This window comes from Littorina saxatilis, linkage group LG14 (assembly GCF_037325665.1).
Source record: "Littorina saxatilis isolate snail1 linkage group LG14, US_GU_Lsax_2.0, whole genome shotgun sequence".
NCBI lineage: Eukaryota > Metazoa > Mollusca > Gastropoda > Littorinimorpha > Littorinidae > Littorina > Littorina saxatilis.
The window spans coordinates 24,725,688-24,743,975 of NC_090258.1; the positions used below are offsets into that span (position 1 = coordinate 24,725,688).

The following is an 18,288-nucleotide window of genomic DNA, read 5'->3' on the forward strand; positions in this document are numbered from 1 at the left end:
ACAGACAGACAGACAAACAGAAAGATAGATACAGAAAAAGAAAGCTATGCCCAGAGGGAGAGACAGACAGACAGACAGACAGACAAACAGACTGAGACAGACAGACGGATGATCGAGAAAGAGAGACAGACGCAGAGAGTGAGAGGGAGAACAAAGGAAGAAAATAAGTAACGAATGAGGAATATCAACTTTTTCGTACCTCTGTACCAATGCATAATGAAGCCACTATCTGTTCCCTCCTGGTCAGTTGTGAATGCCACTATAGCTCGATTCCCGTATGTCCTGAGCGGGTAGCCGCCGTAGTAGTAATTTCTTGCACACAGTGCACGTACTACTGAACCATTGCCGTCCGCAACCTTGAGAAACAACACGATGAGAGGAAATTACTATTGTCATAGACGCGCGGGGTAGGGGGGGGGGGGGGTTGGATTCGGAGGTTGTGATTGGATAATGTAATTCAATCAAGTTGGGTTTAAAACGAAGCAGATTATGCGATATCAGTTAAGACATCATGCCTGCTCAAGTGACCCCCAGAAAGTCTAGAACTCCTTAAAGTTTGACGGTCAGGTACCGGTGTAACACGAGAAAATTACTCCCACGAGATTTTTACCCCGGAGTAAACATTTCGTACAAAAAAGTTACTCCCTTTACGAAAAAAGCACTCCCCCGTTTCACGAGAAAATTACTCCCCAAGACAGGTGAGTTCCGAGTAAACATTTCGTACACAAATGTTACTCCCCTGACAAATAAATAACGAATAAATTACTTCACCCAAACACAAGCAATTTAACTTCCCATGCCAGGTGTACGACATTTTTACTCCCTTGTCCCCTGTTAGACTTGGTAGTGGAAGGGGTGGAAGGAGGGTAGCGCGACATTCGTGTGCGCGAGATCACTTATTGGCATTATCCCTTCGCCCGCATCCCATTTTTGCGTACGAGATTATTAATTTACTGGAAGTAAAATAAATGGGGAGTAAACATTTCGTGGAGGGAGTAATTTTTTCGTGCCTTGGGGAGTTCTTTTCTCGTACGAAAAGTGTACTCGGAGTAAGAATTTCGTACGAAATATTTACTCCGGAGTAAATTTTTCGTGGAGTAAAAATTTCGTGTTACACCGGTGTTCAATTCTTGATGAAGATACACACAACATCTATTCATTGTATACCTGCACCGTTGGAGTCATTTGCAAGCATCAAACAGAGTTCGTCCGAAAAACACCTAGATGACAATTCATGCGACGAGATGATGTACATATTGTATGACGTTAATTGATGTATCCTATATACCTGAGAGAGACCACCCATGTAATAAATAAACTATCTCTTCACGTGCGTGTATATTATGTAAATGAGGTCAGGTCAAACTACAGTCTGTTAGAGACCAAATTGTTCCACTTTTCATGACCCTAAAAAATCATCGATATAGACTTCATTCTTGAAACACTTTCGCTTTTGAGAAATTACACGTGACGCTATATTTCCTATTGCGGTGTCCTTATCCTTTTGATGTCAGTGATTTCACGAGACTTTGGAAGAGATCGAGGTTTTATAAGACGCGTTTTTAATGTTGACACTTTGACTCAAGGACATTTGAAGCAGAAGGCACGCAAGCATAGAATGTAGGATAAACAGAACACTACATGGCTTTCCGCTTACACACATGCGTACAGCGCTTCACAGGCAAGCGCACTTTTCTTTATTCTTTTTAACTTTCGGGGCTTGTTTTTAATCCAAACATAACATATCTAAATTTCTTTGTAATCAGGAAATGATAAAGAATAAGATGAAATCATTTCGGAATCGATTACTGAAATTTAAATTGTGATCAGAATTTTGATATTTTTAATGACCAAACTCATTAGTTAATAGGTGAGCTTCCAAGCTGACACGCAATCCGATAGTCCAGGATTTGCTGAAGATTGCTTAACCAAAATATTAATCAATTTGATCAAAAAGTGAGGGTGTGACAGTGCCGCCTTAACTTTCATAAAAAGTCGGATATGACGTAATTTATCGAAAAAGTAGGGAAAACAAGTTTTGGGGGATATCATTTGCAGGAACTCTCATGTACATTTTCATGAAGATCGGTCCAGTAGTGTTCTCTAAATTGCTCTACACACACACACACACACACACACACACACACACAAACACACACACACACAAAAACACACACACTCCCACAAAAACACACACACACACACACACCCCACACACACACACACACACACACGCATATACATACGTACATACACACATACGTACACCACCAGCTTCGTCTCGATTCCCAGTCTATGTCAAAACATTTAGTAAAAATTTGACTACATGTAAAACGTAATACCATCAGAGAGTCCGAGTTGCAGGTAGCATAGTCATCGCTGGTGTAACAGTTGTCAAAGCTGTAGTCGATGTCAAGCTGAACACTGTAAGCCGGATCTATTGTGATGAACCATTGGCACGTCGTCAGATTGTCGTAGTTGTCGGGATAGTTGGGGGAGGTGATGTTTCCTTCACTTCCCGTCACGTTTCCTCCACAGTTTCTGTTGACTGAGAAGAAAAGAAACAAGTAAAGATGTGAGAATCTTAAACAAATTAAGTAGAGCGCTGTTTAGAGATCTGATAAGCAAAGGGAAGTAAGAGCTCTAAATGAGACCCTCCACCACGGAATGAGTCGCATGTCACCTCGCGCGGTTCTGCGCTAGGCTTAATATAAGTCCGGGGGGTGTCTGGTAACAGTGTGAGGGTCACCTCAGTCACAGGCTTATAACTCAAAAAGTGTTCGCTCTTTTCTAAAACGGTTTTCACCACAAGATAGAGCATTAAACACTCTTTAGGAAAATGTAAAAATATGAAAATCATGCAAAGGTGACATGCGACTCATTCCATGGTGGAGGGTCACAAATGTATTCGACGTGTGCAATTGAGTGAGAGGTATGAGAAACCTTCAGCAGATGACACCACAGACGAGGAATGCCTTAGATCTTGAACGTTAGATATCTCTCCAGCAAAAGTATCACACAACCTGCTTCTCTTGCTGCCAATTTTGAATTAATGAACTAATCACTAAAACAAAGATAGTCACCAAACTTGTTCATTTTGCATTCAAGGTGCGTTAAATTCAGCATCACTAGTCATTGTTTGTTGCTCTAGGAGTAGTAAGAACATAGTAGGGCTCAATGGCGTTTGTCATTGTTTAAAGATTTGGGAGGCGTTAAAAAACTCCAATACACAGTATGTAAATACTGCTGTTTGTCATAACTTACTGCTGACTCATATAAGTACAGAATGTGTAGCTCACCAAGGGTAGCGTTGACAGCAGTGTAATTTGCTCTCAAATTGACGATGGAGAATCCAGAGTTTTCTTGGAGTGTTAGCACAACCAGCAGGCTGTTGGTGGTTGAGATCACCAGGTCTGTCTCTGCTGCGTTATACGTACTCCCACAAAAGCTGCAACAGCAGAAGAAGCAAGGCATTTCCTATGTGCTTCTTCATCGTCTTCTTCTTCTCCTCCTATTTCTATTTTTTCGTTTTAGGCTGAAACTCCCACGTTCATTCATGTTTCTGCACGAGTGGAATTGTACGTGTGTGACCATTTTTACACCACCACTCAGGCAGCATACGCCGATTTCGGGGAAAGCATGCTGGGTATGTTCGCGTTTATATAACCAACCGAACTCTGACATGGATTACAGGATCTTTTTCGTGCGCACTTGTTCTTGGGCTTGCGTGTACACACGAAGGGGGATAAGGCACCAGCAGGTCTTCACATAAGTTGACCTGTGAGATCGGAAAAATCTCACCCTTTCCCACAAGGCGGCCGCGGCCGGGATTTGAACTCACGATCTTCCGATTATAGGAGGCCGATGTCTTATCTACTACGCCACTGGGCCCGTCGTCGCTGATATTCAAGATGCTATGCTTTTACCATGCATATTGAGACGTGTTAAAACATTCGCGACTTTGTGCTTAAATGTGAAAGCTCTTTCAGACGCAAATTAAGCTTGGGAGTTGTTTTTTTTTTTTTACTGATATGTCGCGGAATTACACTTACAACAATACCGTCCTCGGCCTGATTACAATACCCTCTTTCAACAGCCAGAGGTCGAAGAAACTTTGGCATACATTATTTGCTATGCTAACAATAATCATCCATCCGTGCACATTTTCAAGATGACGATTTTAGATGCTCATGAAGGAGACCTTTGATGCATTTCAAACTGCGAAAAAAAACACCACAAAAACAAGTAATTTGAACTGTTCTTTCTAACTCAGTGACAGGATATGCAAAGTGTGTTATTTTTTTATGTTTGAACCGCAATAATCCAGAATTCACTTACTTTCTGACAAGATGGCTCTCGTCTTCCTTGTTTCCATCATAGACCTTAAACAGACTGGCATTGCAAAGACAGTTGTCGTCGATGGAGTGGAGAGAATATTCCGTAATTCTTAGTAGAATATTGAAGCCTTCCTCTGCAGTTATGTTCCAGACGCACTTGCCATTTCTTCGGACAGATCTTCGTATTTGAAAAGAACCCTCGGAACCCGACAGATCAACGATTCCACATTCTGTAAATGCAAAAAACATATTTTCTTGAATACGAAACTAAATTGTAAAGTAATCCGTGTGTTGTATTTCGTTTAATCATAGAGGTACACATAGACGTTATAGGATATTTCAAAGTTTGTGTTAAACTGCTTTGGAAAAGAACCATGCAACAGCTCTCCTCTTTTGTGTTCTGGACTGTTTGCTGAATATAACGCCTTATTTCCGTTGGACATCGGACCTAACTATAATTATTATGCTGATTATTATGCTCGCTGGAGCCTGACCAAAGCCCACGGTCGATGCATGAACTGTGCAGGCAAGCACAAAGTGCAGAAGCATATTATCACTGGGATATCAGTCAATAACTTGATATAAATGTATTGTCACAAAGGTTTGTTGGCCTCAGTTTATCAAATGATGAGAAGTTTGACTTTTATCTTTGACTTTTCCCCGAGGAAGACCCCAGAGGTCGAAACACAGCCGTTATTTGTTCCGTGTTCATCATTCTAACGTGAGTACAGTCCTTTTTGGTCTTTTTGCTGTTCGCTCTCGTGTGCAGTCGCCATTGTTTTTACACCCCCGGTATAGGGGTGTGTATAGGTTTCACTCGATGTGTTTGTGTGTTTGTTTGTGTTCGCAAGTAGATCTCAAGAATGAACGGACCGATCGTCACCAAACTTGGTGAACAGGTTCTATACATTCCTGAGACGGTCCTTACAAAAATTGGGACCAGTCAAACACACGGTTAGGGAGTTATTGGTGGATTTTGGTTTTTTGGGGGGATCAACTACGGCATAACTCTTCCTTATCTTCTCCATGTTTTCAGCGTTTACCTCCCTTCCTTCGTATGGTGCACTGTAGTATGAGGGGGGGGCATCTTCGGATATTCCCGGCGTTCTGTTACTATTTTTAGAAGGTCACCGCAGTGTCCAGAACGTAAATTGGACCCGTAAATTATCCTCACTGTAAAAGTGCAAAGGTCGAATCAATTTATAGCCACGCGAAAAATACACTCTCATCTATCTCTATATATTTATACAATAGATATAGATATATATATACGGCTTCTCTGTGTGTGTGTGTTTGAGTGTGTCTGTAGAAAACACCTGTGTATTGCACAGTTCTGTTTGTGATGTGGTACCTAGGGCGTCGTCGACAAGTATGGGACTCGACATGATATGATCAGGAATGGCATTATGGCCCCTGAATCATGTTCGTGCTGTTCCCATTCCACGAGTCTGGAAGGGACCGAAGCTTGACGGGTCCATGGTTCGAAGCCGGCGTACAGTGCGCCACTCAAGCCGGGTATTCGGCTCTACTTGCTACCCGGCGAAGCGGCAGATACACCCCGGACAAAATCTGGTCGATGAGATATTTCAATACCTGCTCTCAGCGCGCAGCGCAAACCGATTTTTTTTTTCGGGATCTTTTGTTTTCTGTATGCGGTCAGTAGGTGTTACAGAAAGAGTTATATTGATTTGTCTTTTTCTCCGCCTGTCTCTTTGTCCACTCAATCAACTTATTTTAACCACACTTGTTAGCAGTGCCTTCTCAGTTGGTGGCAGTGAGAATGGTAAGGACGGGGGTGTTTTTCCTACCTCGGAGGAATTTCTTGTTTTCACTTGTATCTAAACATTTTCACCCAGCATGGTCGGCTTACCATTTGTTTCGTTCACAGCATGATACTCAACGCTGGTATAAGTGTATCCAGTAGTCCCCTCTGCATAAAACTCGGTCAGCAGTTCGTTGGAACTTGACTCCACATAGCTGGTGCCTCCACAGAACCTGTTAAACAAATCAGTCAAGCCAATGTACCTTTCCAGTATTGACAAAACAAGAGAGATAGATTAGGAAGCAGATAGGCGATCGAGTAAATACCGAATACAGAATCTTTCATTGCTCAAGTTTAGGAATTCGTTTTGAAAATTGCGGTTTTCACTCCATTCACTCCAGCCAAGCACACCCATCACACGCAGCTATAAAACAATTCAAGGACATTAATTTAAATACATGCACTAACATTAAAACAATCACTTTTTATGACATTTAGTCAAGTTTTGACACATTTTTTTAAACATAGATGGGGAATCGGGGGGGGGGGGGGGGAGGAGGGGGGAGTATATAGGGTGTATTATGTGGGGTGCTCCCTGGTTCAGTGCTGGCAGCATGTGGGGTGCATCTAGGCCCAACGTGGGGCGCGCCCTGGCTCAAAGTGGGCTGCATGTTGAATGCATCCTGGCCCAAAATGGGCCACATGTGGGGAGCATTTGTATTGCTCAGATGGGACCCAATACGATTTGCGCTTCCAGTATGGTTCCTATTATGGGTTGCCAAGATCGGCCCCATATGTGAGCACATCTGGAGCAATCTGGGGCACATCTGGGCGTGCTGGCTGGATAACTAGGACACTATGCGGAAAAGTAACTCACGTGTTCAACAGAGTCCCATCAGAAAGGCTGTCGTCATCGTAGAACTTGAAGTGTTCCCTTCTGCAGTCCGGACTCCATAGCATTGTCTGAACATGTATGCCGGCAAGTATAGTGTAACCCTCGTCCACTGTAATGTTCCACGTGCACGATCCTTCCAAGTACTGGTACAAGTTGTCGCTGCCCACGTCTAGTCTCCAGTGGTTGACGTTCACCTCCCGAACTTCCTCGCACACTAACCATCACAGAGATGTAGATCTCTAAAGTTAAAATATATCAATCCTCGCACACTAACCATCACAGAGATGTAGATCTCTAAAGTTAAAATATATCAATCCTCGCACACTAACCATCACAGAGATGTAGATCTCTAAAGTTAAAATATATCAATCCTCGCACACTAACCATCACAGAGATGTAGATCTCTAAAGTTAAAATATATCAATCCTCGCACACTAACCATCATAGAGATGTAGTCTAAAGTTAAAATATATCAATCCTCGCACACTACCAATCATCACAGAGATGTAGATCTCTAAAGTTAAAATATATCAATCCTCGCACACTAACCATCACAGAGATGTAGATCTCTAAAGTTAAAATATATCAATCCTCGCACACTAACCATCACAGAGATGCAGATCTCTAAAGTTACAATATATCAATCCTCGCACACTAACCATCACAGAGATGCAGATCTCTAAAGTTAAAATATATCAATCCTTGCACTCTAACCATCACAGAGATGCAGATCTCTAACGTTAAAATAGATCAATGCAAGCGAACAAAACAATATTAGGATCACCACTATAAGCTTATAGCTTGATGTTGATCCTAAACTTGCTTATTATATACTATATATATATATATATACGACTTGTGCGTGTGTGTGTGTGTGTGTGTGTGTGTGTGTGTGTGTGTGTGTGTGTGTGTCTGTGTTTGTGTCTGTGTGTGTGTGTTCGCGATGCACGGCCAAAGTTCTCGATGGATCTGCTTCAAATTTGGTGGGCATATTCAGGTAGACCCCGGACACAACCTGGTCGATGAGAATTTTCAACACGTGCTCTCAGCGCGCAGCGCTGAACCGATTTTGGTTTTTCTGTTCATCTTCCCAGATCCATTCACAGTAACTCTTCCTTATCTTCTCCAGTGTTTTGCGTTTATCTCCCTTCCTTCGTGTGGCGTCAATCCATATTCCCGTTACTATTTTTAGAACACAACGCTCAATCCATATTCCCGTTACTATTTTTAGAAGGTCACTGTCCCGGCGAAGCCGGGTATCACTCTTCCTTATCTTCTCCAGTGTTTTGCGCGTTTATCTCCCTTCCTTCGTACGGTGCACACTACTTCTTCCCGGCGAAGCCGTACCCGGCGAAGCGGTTATTCATCTAGTATTATATATCCATACATTGTTGAATAAAACACTGTTTAAACCAACACAAATACATACAAGGTATAAAAGATACAGGTGCCTAGCGTTTTCACATTGTCCTGGCATATAACCACGTCATGTCCCAAATAGACGCTAGTTCTGGGGAGAGAAATATTAAGTTAGCATAGCATAGTAGAGTTTTCAAATTTCTATGTTAAAAAAATAGCATTACCTTTATTGATAAAACGGCACGCATTTCATTTCTCAATTCAACCTGTTAAACAGTCAATATTATGCCACTTCTGTATTTGAAAGTTAAAAACAAACTCACATTAAAATTGACCCATTATATAAACTTGTTGGCTGCATTGTTCTGGCTATCTTAACTGCAAAGTAACTGTCATGTACACTAACTTTTCAAGCCAAGTGACCCTCAAGAAGCATTTTCGTTCGTTAACTAGGGAGGGCAAACACGATTTTGGCCACACCAATAGTTTCTGCTTTCTTTGACATCAATTCAATTCCAAATTTCTTACGTAAACGATCATGTACCGTTACTCGGACCCCCCCCCCCCCCTCCCCCCCCCCCCACCACCAACCCCTACATACAGAGCACGAATTCTCGAGCAACACTGATCACAAGGGTTGCTTACCTCGTTTGTGCGCGACACATAGCTGCAAGAAAATCACCAGCACAGCAGTTAGGACATCTCGGATGGGCCAGCGTCCATGCTGACCTATTGAAACAAGTTAAGCAAATGCTTATACAACTCAGCATTCGTCATTTACATTTCAAAGCATAGGGCAAATTATCCTTTTAAAAAAGAGTTTTGTTTGCGATGAAGAAATAGTTTTTAAAACAGAAATAACATTATGTTTACAAATTAATTTTGAAAATAATTCGACTTTTATTTGGTGAACGTTTTTTTCTTCTTCAAATAATTCTTTGGAAAAAAGTCAATTATAGAAACAAGTGAACGAGTGTCTTGAAACTGTAGATGTTGAGAAAATCATTTGTGGTGATTTTGATTGTGTTTTGAATAACGAATTACATATTGTAAGTGGTGAAAAGCATAATGTTTTGAGTGATGTATGGCGGCTGTTTCATACTGTCGAAAAATGAGTTCTCCTGGAGTAGGAAGGGTCCCTTTATAGCCCGTCGTCTGGATTATATTTTTGTCTCTGATATTTTCTTTGATAAAACCCTGTTCTGTAACATTATTTTATTACCCGACACAGATCATCGATTGTTTTAATTGAAAATTCAATTTCTGAATATTGAACGTAGTCCTTCTTATTGGAAATTGAATAACCAGTTATTGCACGATAAATGTTTTATTAATTTAATGAATGATTCGATTGATGAATTGTTATTAAAAAACTAGTTTATGTGTGACCTGTTATTGAAAGTACGAATGTACAGCCTATGCAGCTGGAAGGAAGCCAAAACAAAATAATTATCAGCTTTTTCTTCAGAGGTAATTAGACAAAACAGATATTTTATTTGCCAATAATTTACAGGATATGACATTTTTGATAAAAACCGATTTTTTTTTTAAAAAGAACTGGAAGTTTTTTTTCATTAGAAGAGACTAAGAGTTTCTGCGTTAAGTTTATAGAAGAAGGTGAAAACAACACTAATTATTTTTTAATTTTGAAAAGTAAAGCAAATATGATAATTATTGATGAGTTGCAAACAGATGACGGCAGGGTACCTAATACACATAATGAAAGAACAGGTACGCTTTTATTAACATTCATATAAAAAACGTTCCGAATTTAATAAAAACGAATGCAAAGGAATGTGTACATGGTTTGGATATACCAGCCCTCTCCAGTTACCAAAAAGGAGATTTGGAAACTGATATTTCTTTCTTTATTTGGTGTTTAACGTCGTTTTCAACCACGACTGATATCATTAAAGAGGAATTAACAGTTGCCTTAACATTATCAAATAACGATTCTGCACCGGGCATTGATGGCCTCACCACCTTCTTTTATAAAAAATAAAAAAAAGCAAAAAAACCCAATTTGGTCCAATATTTGGGATGTTGTTCACGCCTCCTTTATATTATCACTTACTAAAGGTAAATTATCTACCACTCAAAAACAAGTAGTCCTAACTTTAATTCATAAAGGAAACGATTTACTCAGAGATGCTCTTGGGAACTGGAGATCGATCTCTTTAACTTACACAGATTATCGTATCCTTGCAAAGTGTTTAGCAAAACGACTCTCCACTATAATTGGTGACATTGTTCATACAAATCAGGTTCGTTTTATGAAGGGTAGAAGAATTAGTACAATGATTAGACTCATTGATGATGCCATCGACATTATAAATACATTGGATAAACCTCGAGTTTTACTGGCAGTCAATTTCCGACGTGCTTTCGACAACATTTCCAAAGACTTCATTTTGTTTGCATTAAATACATTTGGTTATGGGCGCCAGTTTAAGAGATGGGTGTCTCTTCTCGTAAATAACAGTCAGAGTTGTATAAATTATACAACAGGATGGATATCAGAGCATTTCCCTCTGGACACAGGTATTCGTCAATGGTGTCCCTTCTCGCCAATGGCTTTTGTTATTGCACTTGAACCTTTTGGCGATCAAGATCTGTTTTGAGGATGATATTAAGGGTACCCATCTACCAATGTCACCTTTTGAGGTATCACCAATCACTATCTTAAAATTATTTCTGTATGCTGAAGATGTAACTCTTTTCTTGCGTGATAAAGCCGATATGAAAAAGGCATTACACGTTTTAAATATGTTTAAAAGTTTTCTAATTTAGGACTGAATTTTAACAAGACTGAAGTTATGTAGACTGGATCCCCAAAAAATGTACAGATGAATATTTTGGTTTAAGATGGAAACAAAATGTTAAAACTGTATGCCTGCAACATTAATTGAGGAAAATTGGACAAAGAGAATTTAAAGAATGCACCAAATAACTGCCACGTGGTCCAGAAGAAATTTAAGTGTGCAAGGTAAATGTGTGTCGTTAAAACATATCTTATTTCTCATTTTGTTTTTATTTCTCAGTCTCTGGCCGTACCTGATCATGTTTTACATCAAATTAATTCCATTTTGTTCACTTTTATTATATATATTATTATATTTTATTTCAATACACGGGCATTTGAAAAAGTAAAACGGACAGCAATGTATAAATTAAAAGACAATCGTTGATTGAATATGACAAATGTTGTGGATATGCACAATTCATTTATGATCTCGTGGATTTTTTGTCTGCAGAACTCCACCCACAATTACTGGTCGCTCATTCCCAAACATGTTTTTGCAAGTTTCAGTATTTGTTTATCCTGTCTTGATTCAAATTTAACCTCTGAGAGGCTGGTTGGAGACAAGTATTGTTGACTTGGCTTGATAATAAACAAAATTATCAATTGAACACCCATGTTTGTGTGCGTTCAGTCATAAACACCAAAAGAAATTCTAACCAGAATCGATCGATACATAAATGTTATTTGTATTTTTGACCAACATATGACATTTTACACAGATCTTAACAGTCATTGTTCACCTCGACCACCAGTGCGGTCTCGGAGGAACACTGACTGTCTCGATCTGTGTAAAATGTCATATTTCGGTCAACAATACAAATAACGTATAATGTTTTTAAAAAAGTATGATGTCACTCAGATATCACTTAAGAATCAATGTATTTGGAGCAATAATGAATATACAATATGTGACCCTCCACCACGAAATGAGTCGCATGTCATCTCGTGCGGTTCTGCGCTAGGCTTAATATAAGTCCGGGGAGTGTCTGGTAACAGTGTGAGGATAACCTAAGTCACAGGCTTATAGCTCAAACAGTTTTCGTTCTTTTCTAAAACGGGTTTCACCACTGGATAGAGCATTAAAAACTCTGTAGGAAAATGTAAAAATATGAAAATCATGCAAAGGTGACATGCGACTCATTCCGTCGTGAAGGGTCACATATAAACATAAATGCCTCCTATTTAATGATTTTATTAAAATGTCATATTGTGTATGTAAAGGATGTTATGAAAGAAAATGGTGACATTTTTTTATTTGAAGAGCTACGTCATAAGGGGGGGTTATAAACCATCCAGACAATTTGAATATAATGCTCCCCCCGCGGGTTAGGGGGAGTCCCATATTGGTTGGGACGAGAAAGAATTTACCCGATGCTCCCCAGCATGTCGTAAGAGGCGACCAACGGATTCTGTTTCTCCTTTTACCCTTGTTAAGTGTTTCTTGTATAGCATATAGTCCATTTTTGTAAAGATTTTAGTCAAGCTGTATGTAAAATATGTTAAGTCCTTTGTACTGGAAACTTGCATTCTCACAGTAAGGTAATATATTGTACTACGTTGCAAGCCCCTGGAGCAAATTTTTGATTAGTGCTTTTGTGAACAAGAAACAGTTGACAAGTGGCTCTATCCCATCTCCCCCCTTTCCCCGTCGCGATATAACCTTCGTGGTTGAAAACGACGTTAAACACCAAATAAAGAAAAGAAAGAAAGAATATAATGCATTATGTACAGCCCTTAAAACTAAACTGATATATACATTATCCTTCCAATATTTTTTGTTGAAGGATTTTATTTATAATATTGGTAATATTATACGAAAGTGCATTAGAACCTGTTTGATAAATGTCGATGTACAAACTCTGAGCCCCTCTTATTTTTGGCTAGGAAAACATAATATTGATTTATTATTATTATTATTATTATTATAGTGAGTATTTCTACGCACATACCCTCCCAGAGGGGAGGCTCATGGCGTTTACAATATGCCGTGTGAGATGGAATTTTTTACACAATATATCACGCATTCACATCGGCCAGTAAATCTCAAGCGTGTTAGGCGAGTATATACTTTTCACGGCCTATTATTCCAAGTCACACGGGTATTTGGTGGACATTTTTATATATGTCTATACAATTTTGCCAGGAAAGACCCTTTTGTCAATCGTGGGATCTTTAACGTGCACACCCCAATGTAGTGTACACGGGACCTCGGTTTTTCGTCTCATCCGAAAGACTAGCACTTGAACCCACCACCTAGGTTAGGAATGGGGGGAGAAAATTGCTAACGCCCTGACCCAGGGTCGAACTCGCAACCTCTCGCTTCCGAGGCAAGTGCGTTTACCACTCGGCCACCCAGACAAGACACTGGTTGCTGGCTGTAAAATATACTTTCTTTACTTTCTTTATTTGGTGTTTAACGTCGTTTTCAACCACGAAGGTTATATCGCGACGAGTGTAAAATATACAAGACAAGAAAGATTAGGTATGTTGCACTGGAAAATATTACACAGAATGTACCCAACAGACAGGCGGGTGGATATACAGGCGTACAGTCAGGCAGACGACGATTGAATGATAAACAAGAAAGTTACTGAAAAAAATAGTGTATTTCTCACCTCTGTCGTTCATTAGGAATTCACGTCGAACACAGTAGTAATTCATCTCTGTTTTTCTACTGACAATGCAAACAAGGCGGGAGTGTGGTATTTAGTTATACGAGTATAAAATGAAATATAAAATATCCTCCACGAATCTGTTTTTCTTTTTGATGTACTTTATCTGGTTTATTTTACAACAATTTGAAAATGACGAAAACTCACTCGCAACAGTGGGCGCGAATGAGTTGCGTTTCTTTTGCCGCCTACTGTACTGTAATTACACAAAACACCAGTGACAGTAGTAAGATATACCAGACTACACTTCACCTTTCAAAGACGACATTTAAGCAGATAAAGGCACTATCGCATTTCAACGTAGGTCACCCGCACGATTTAGTTTAACTGTTCTGTCAACTTAACTGCACTTCACTTTCACAGAAAGCAAATATGTGACCCTCCACCACAGAATGAGTCGTGTGTCACCTCGCGCGGTTCTGCGCTGGGCTTAATATAAGTCCGGTGTCTGGTAACAGTGTGAGGGTCACCTTAGTCACAGGCTTATAACTCAACAAGTTTTCGCTCTTTTCTAAAACGGTTTTCACCACTAGATAGAGCATTAAAAACTCTTTAGGAAAATGTAAAAATATGAAAATCATGCAAAGGTGACATGCGACTCATTCCATGGTGGAGGGTCACATATTGCAGCAGCATGCGGGCAGCAACGAAACGAGGAAACTTTCAACAGCTACTCTCGAAAACACTGTCTCTGCCATGAAAACGCATTCTAAACTCACAATAACCCTTATCTCAAAATGTACGCAGCAGTATTACAACCGAAAGTTATAAACAAATCTTCCCTCTCCTCAAAAATAGCTGGCTGACTCGATCGAGGTGTGCATACCGACAAAAGCCAGCACAGAGCAGTTTTAGCTTTAGAGGTGGAAATCATTCTGCGGTTAAAAAGATAATAGGATCCATGTCAGATACTTAAAGGGATACTATTGATATGACGTTTAGGGGGTGGGGGGAGGGGGGGGAGTTTTTTGCGAATTTGCCGCATCTGAAAAATCTTGGGAATCCACTATACCTTAATCTAGAAGTCTACGGCACGATTTGATTGAAAATGCACAACAAGAATTGCAATTAATCAAACCCAAGTGAGCCAATAAGCTTCAGGGCGCTGCTTCTCTCGGGTGTTGGACACAAAAAGCTGTCCAGAAGCGCTGCATGGCGGCTAGACGGCGCGCCATTTAGGACGCGTAAGCGTAGTAAGCGCGTCACCAATACAGATGTTCTGCGCGAACTTAGAATCCGGTTTCATTCTAGAATGGACCGGGTCCAGGTTGGAATTCTAACCCTGCGCAAGTACAGGGGTGCCATTCTAGAATGAAACCCTTGTTGCTGGTCCATTCTAGAATCGGCCGTGCGCAAGGTTGGAATTTGGGTCCAAGTTGGAATAGTCATTTCAGTTAGACTATCACACAGCCAAAGCCACAAATGTGGATTTTCTGTTTGTTTTTGTTTTGTGTGTGTTTGGTTGGGTTTTTTTCTCGGGTTTTTTACACTTTACTCAAAGACATCGTGAATTGGGATTGTGATGTTCTGAAAGTGATTACGATTTTGAGAGACACTCAGCACTGATCGCTACGAACGGAAATTTCCGGACTGACAGTGTTTTGCCGATCTCGCTGCGCTTGTAACTTTTAATCTTATTCATATACATGAAGTTGGTCTTCTGAATTGTGAAGATATAATGTCAACTTTTTTTTAAACCTGTGACAACAGCTCTATACCTCACTCTGTCCTTCTGTTGGTCTGTCTGTCGGTTAGTCGGTCTGACCGTCTGTCTGTCTGTCTGTCAAAAAAATTGTCAAAAAAACGGACATTTCCGAGAGGGAGACAGCGCTGACATTGCAAGCGGCCGCAACCGGCTCTCATCACAAAAACAACTGCCCTGCAAACAATACCGCCCTGGTAGTCCCCCTTGCTATGGTCTGCCTTTGTTTATTGCGTACTCAGGAGTGTCAACTTTCTTGACATGACATGACATCGCAAGATCGCCAAAGGATTTTTTCAGGGGTAGACAAATCAGCCCCATTTTATCAAAGGGAAGGTGCAGGTGGAGATAATTCAAGGGAAGACAACTCTACAAACATTACGGCCCCCTTTATTCAAGGGTTTCATTCTAGAATGGCACCCCTGTACTTGCGCAGGGTTAGAATTCCAACCTGGACCCGGTCCATTCTAGAATGAAACCGGATTCTAAGTTCGCGCAGAACACAGACAAGGCAAGAAAACCAAATAATCCCTGTAAAGGCACAGTCCTTCTTACTACTTCAATCTGGCCAGGGTTCTACAAGGGATAAGATCATTCCTCCACGTAGACACATACCAACAATCAACACTTCAATCTGGCCAGGGTTCTACATGGGATAAGATCATCCCTCCATGTAGACACATACCAACAATCAACACTTCAATCTGGCCAGGGTTCTACATGGGATAAGATCATCCCTCCACGTAGACACATACCAACAATCAACACTTCAATCTGGCCAGGGTTCTACATGGGATAAGATCATCCCTCCACGTAGACACACACCAACAATCAACACTTCAATCTGGCCAGGGTTCTACATGGGATAAGATCATCCCTCCACGTAGACACACACCAACAATCAACACTTCAATCTGGCCAGGGTTCTACAAGGGATAAGATCATCCCTCCACGTAGACACATACCAACAATCAACACTTCAATCTGGCCAGGGTTCTACATGGGATAAGATCATCCCTCCACGTAGACACACACCAACAATCAACACTTCAATCTGGCCAGGGTTCTACAAGGGATAAGATCATCTCTCCACGTAGACACATACCAACAATCAACACTTCAATCTGGCCAGGGTTCTACATGGGATAAGATCATCCCTCCACGTAGACACATACCAACAATCAACACTTCAATCTGGCCAGGGTTCTACATGGGATAAGATCATCCCCCCACGTAGACCCATACCAACAATCAACACTTCAATCTGACTAGAGTTCTACATGGGATAAGATCATCCCTCCACGTAGACACATACCAACAATCAACACTTCAATCTGACTAGAGTTCTACATGGGATAAGATCATCCCTCCACGTAGACACATACCAACAATCAACACTTCAATCTGGCCAGGGTTCTACATGGGATAAGATCATCCCTCCACGTAGACACATACCAACAATCAACACTTCAATCTGGCCAGGGTTCTACAAGGGATAAGATCATCCCTCCACGTAGACACATACCAACAATCAACACTTCAATCTGGCCAGGGTTCTACATGGGATAAGATCATCCCTCCACGTAGACACATACCAACAATCAACACTTCAATCTGGCCAGGGTTCTACATGGGATAAGATCATCCCTCCACGTAGACACATACCAACAATCAACACTTCAATCTGGCCAGGGTTCTACATGGGATAAGATCATCCCTCCACGTAGACACACACCAACAATCAACACTTCAATCTGGCCAGGGTTCTACATGGGATAAGATCATCCCTCCATGTAGACACACACGAACAATCAACACTTCAATCTGGCCAGGGTTCTACAAGGGATAAGATCATCCCTCCACGTAGACACACACCAACAATCAACACTTCAATCTGGCCAGGGTTCTACATGGGATAAGATCATCCCTCCACGTAGACACATACCAACAATCAACACTTCAATCTGGCCAGGGTTCTACAAGGGATAAGATCATCCCTCCACGTAGACACACACCAACAATCAACACTTCAATCTGGCCAGGGTTCTACAAGGGATAAGATCATCCCTCCACGTAGACACACACCAACAATCAACACTTCAATCTGGCCAGGGTTCTACAAGGGATAAGATCATCCCTCCACGTAGACACATACCAACAATCAACACTTCAATCTGACCAGAGTTCTACATGGGATAAGATCATCCCTCCACGTAGACACATACCAACAATCAACACTTCAATCTGGCCAGGGTTCTACATGGGATAAGATCATCCCTCCATGTAGACAACTACCAACAATCAACACGTTAATCTGGCCAGGGTTCTACATGGGATGAGATCATCCCTCCATGTAGACACACACCAACAATCAACACTTAATGGTATTTTGAAGAACAACCATGTAAAGTTTCACTAAGGCCTAAAAAAAAAATAGGTGTGGTTACGGTAACCCGACCTACCCTATTTTTAGGGGCCGACCCTATAACTTTTTATTACATTTGTCAAAAAAACAACAACAAAAAAACAACAAGCGAGTGCAGAAAACGCAATGAAAGCGAAAGCGCTCGAGTCGCACACTTATTTCCCTGTCAAGTAGGTTTAATTTGTACACATTAGAAAAAAAAGTTTAAAAAAAAAAAGTGATTGCCTACCTACCTACCCTATTTTTTTGGCTATGTTACCGTAACCACACCTTTTTTTTTTTTTGCCTAAGATTTGTGCGGTAGTTTTCCTGGAGTTGGTCTACACGTTCGCA

General features: G+C 40.8%; 1 protein-coding gene across 5 annotated transcripts in view; it reads right to left on the reverse strand.

The window, feature by feature from the left end:
* The window catches only part of LOC138947414 (CUB domain-containing protein 2-like), a 37,390-nt gene that overhangs the window by 13,728 nt on the left and 5,374 nt on the right, over positions 1-18,288 (reverse strand). Inside the window, exons 1-9 of one of the 5 annotated variants that reach the window (XM_070318878.1) lie at positions 14,548-14,605; positions 13,772-13,830; positions 8,999-9,082; positions 6,977-7,208; positions 6,208-6,332; positions 4,339-4,567; positions 3,300-3,448; positions 2,343-2,548; positions 200-356 (exon numbers count right to left, since the gene is read on the reverse strand). In XM_070318878.1, the coding sequence (XP_070174979.1) occupies positions 200-356; positions 2,343-2,548; positions 3,300-3,448; positions 4,339-4,567; positions 6,208-6,332; positions 6,977-7,208; positions 8,999-9,082; positions 13,772-13,817 (1,228 nt within the window). In that variant the 5' untranslated portion in view covers positions 13,818-13,830; positions 14,548-14,605. Of the gene's footprint in view, positions 1-199; positions 357-2,342; positions 2,549-3,299; positions 3,449-4,338; positions 4,568-6,207; positions 6,333-6,976; positions 7,209-8,998; positions 9,083-13,771; positions 13,831-14,080; positions 14,515-14,547; positions 14,606-18,288 lie in introns of those variants that run through there. The other 4 variants (XM_070318879.1, XM_070318877.1, XM_070318881.1 and 1 more) reach the window with 4 other exon arrangements.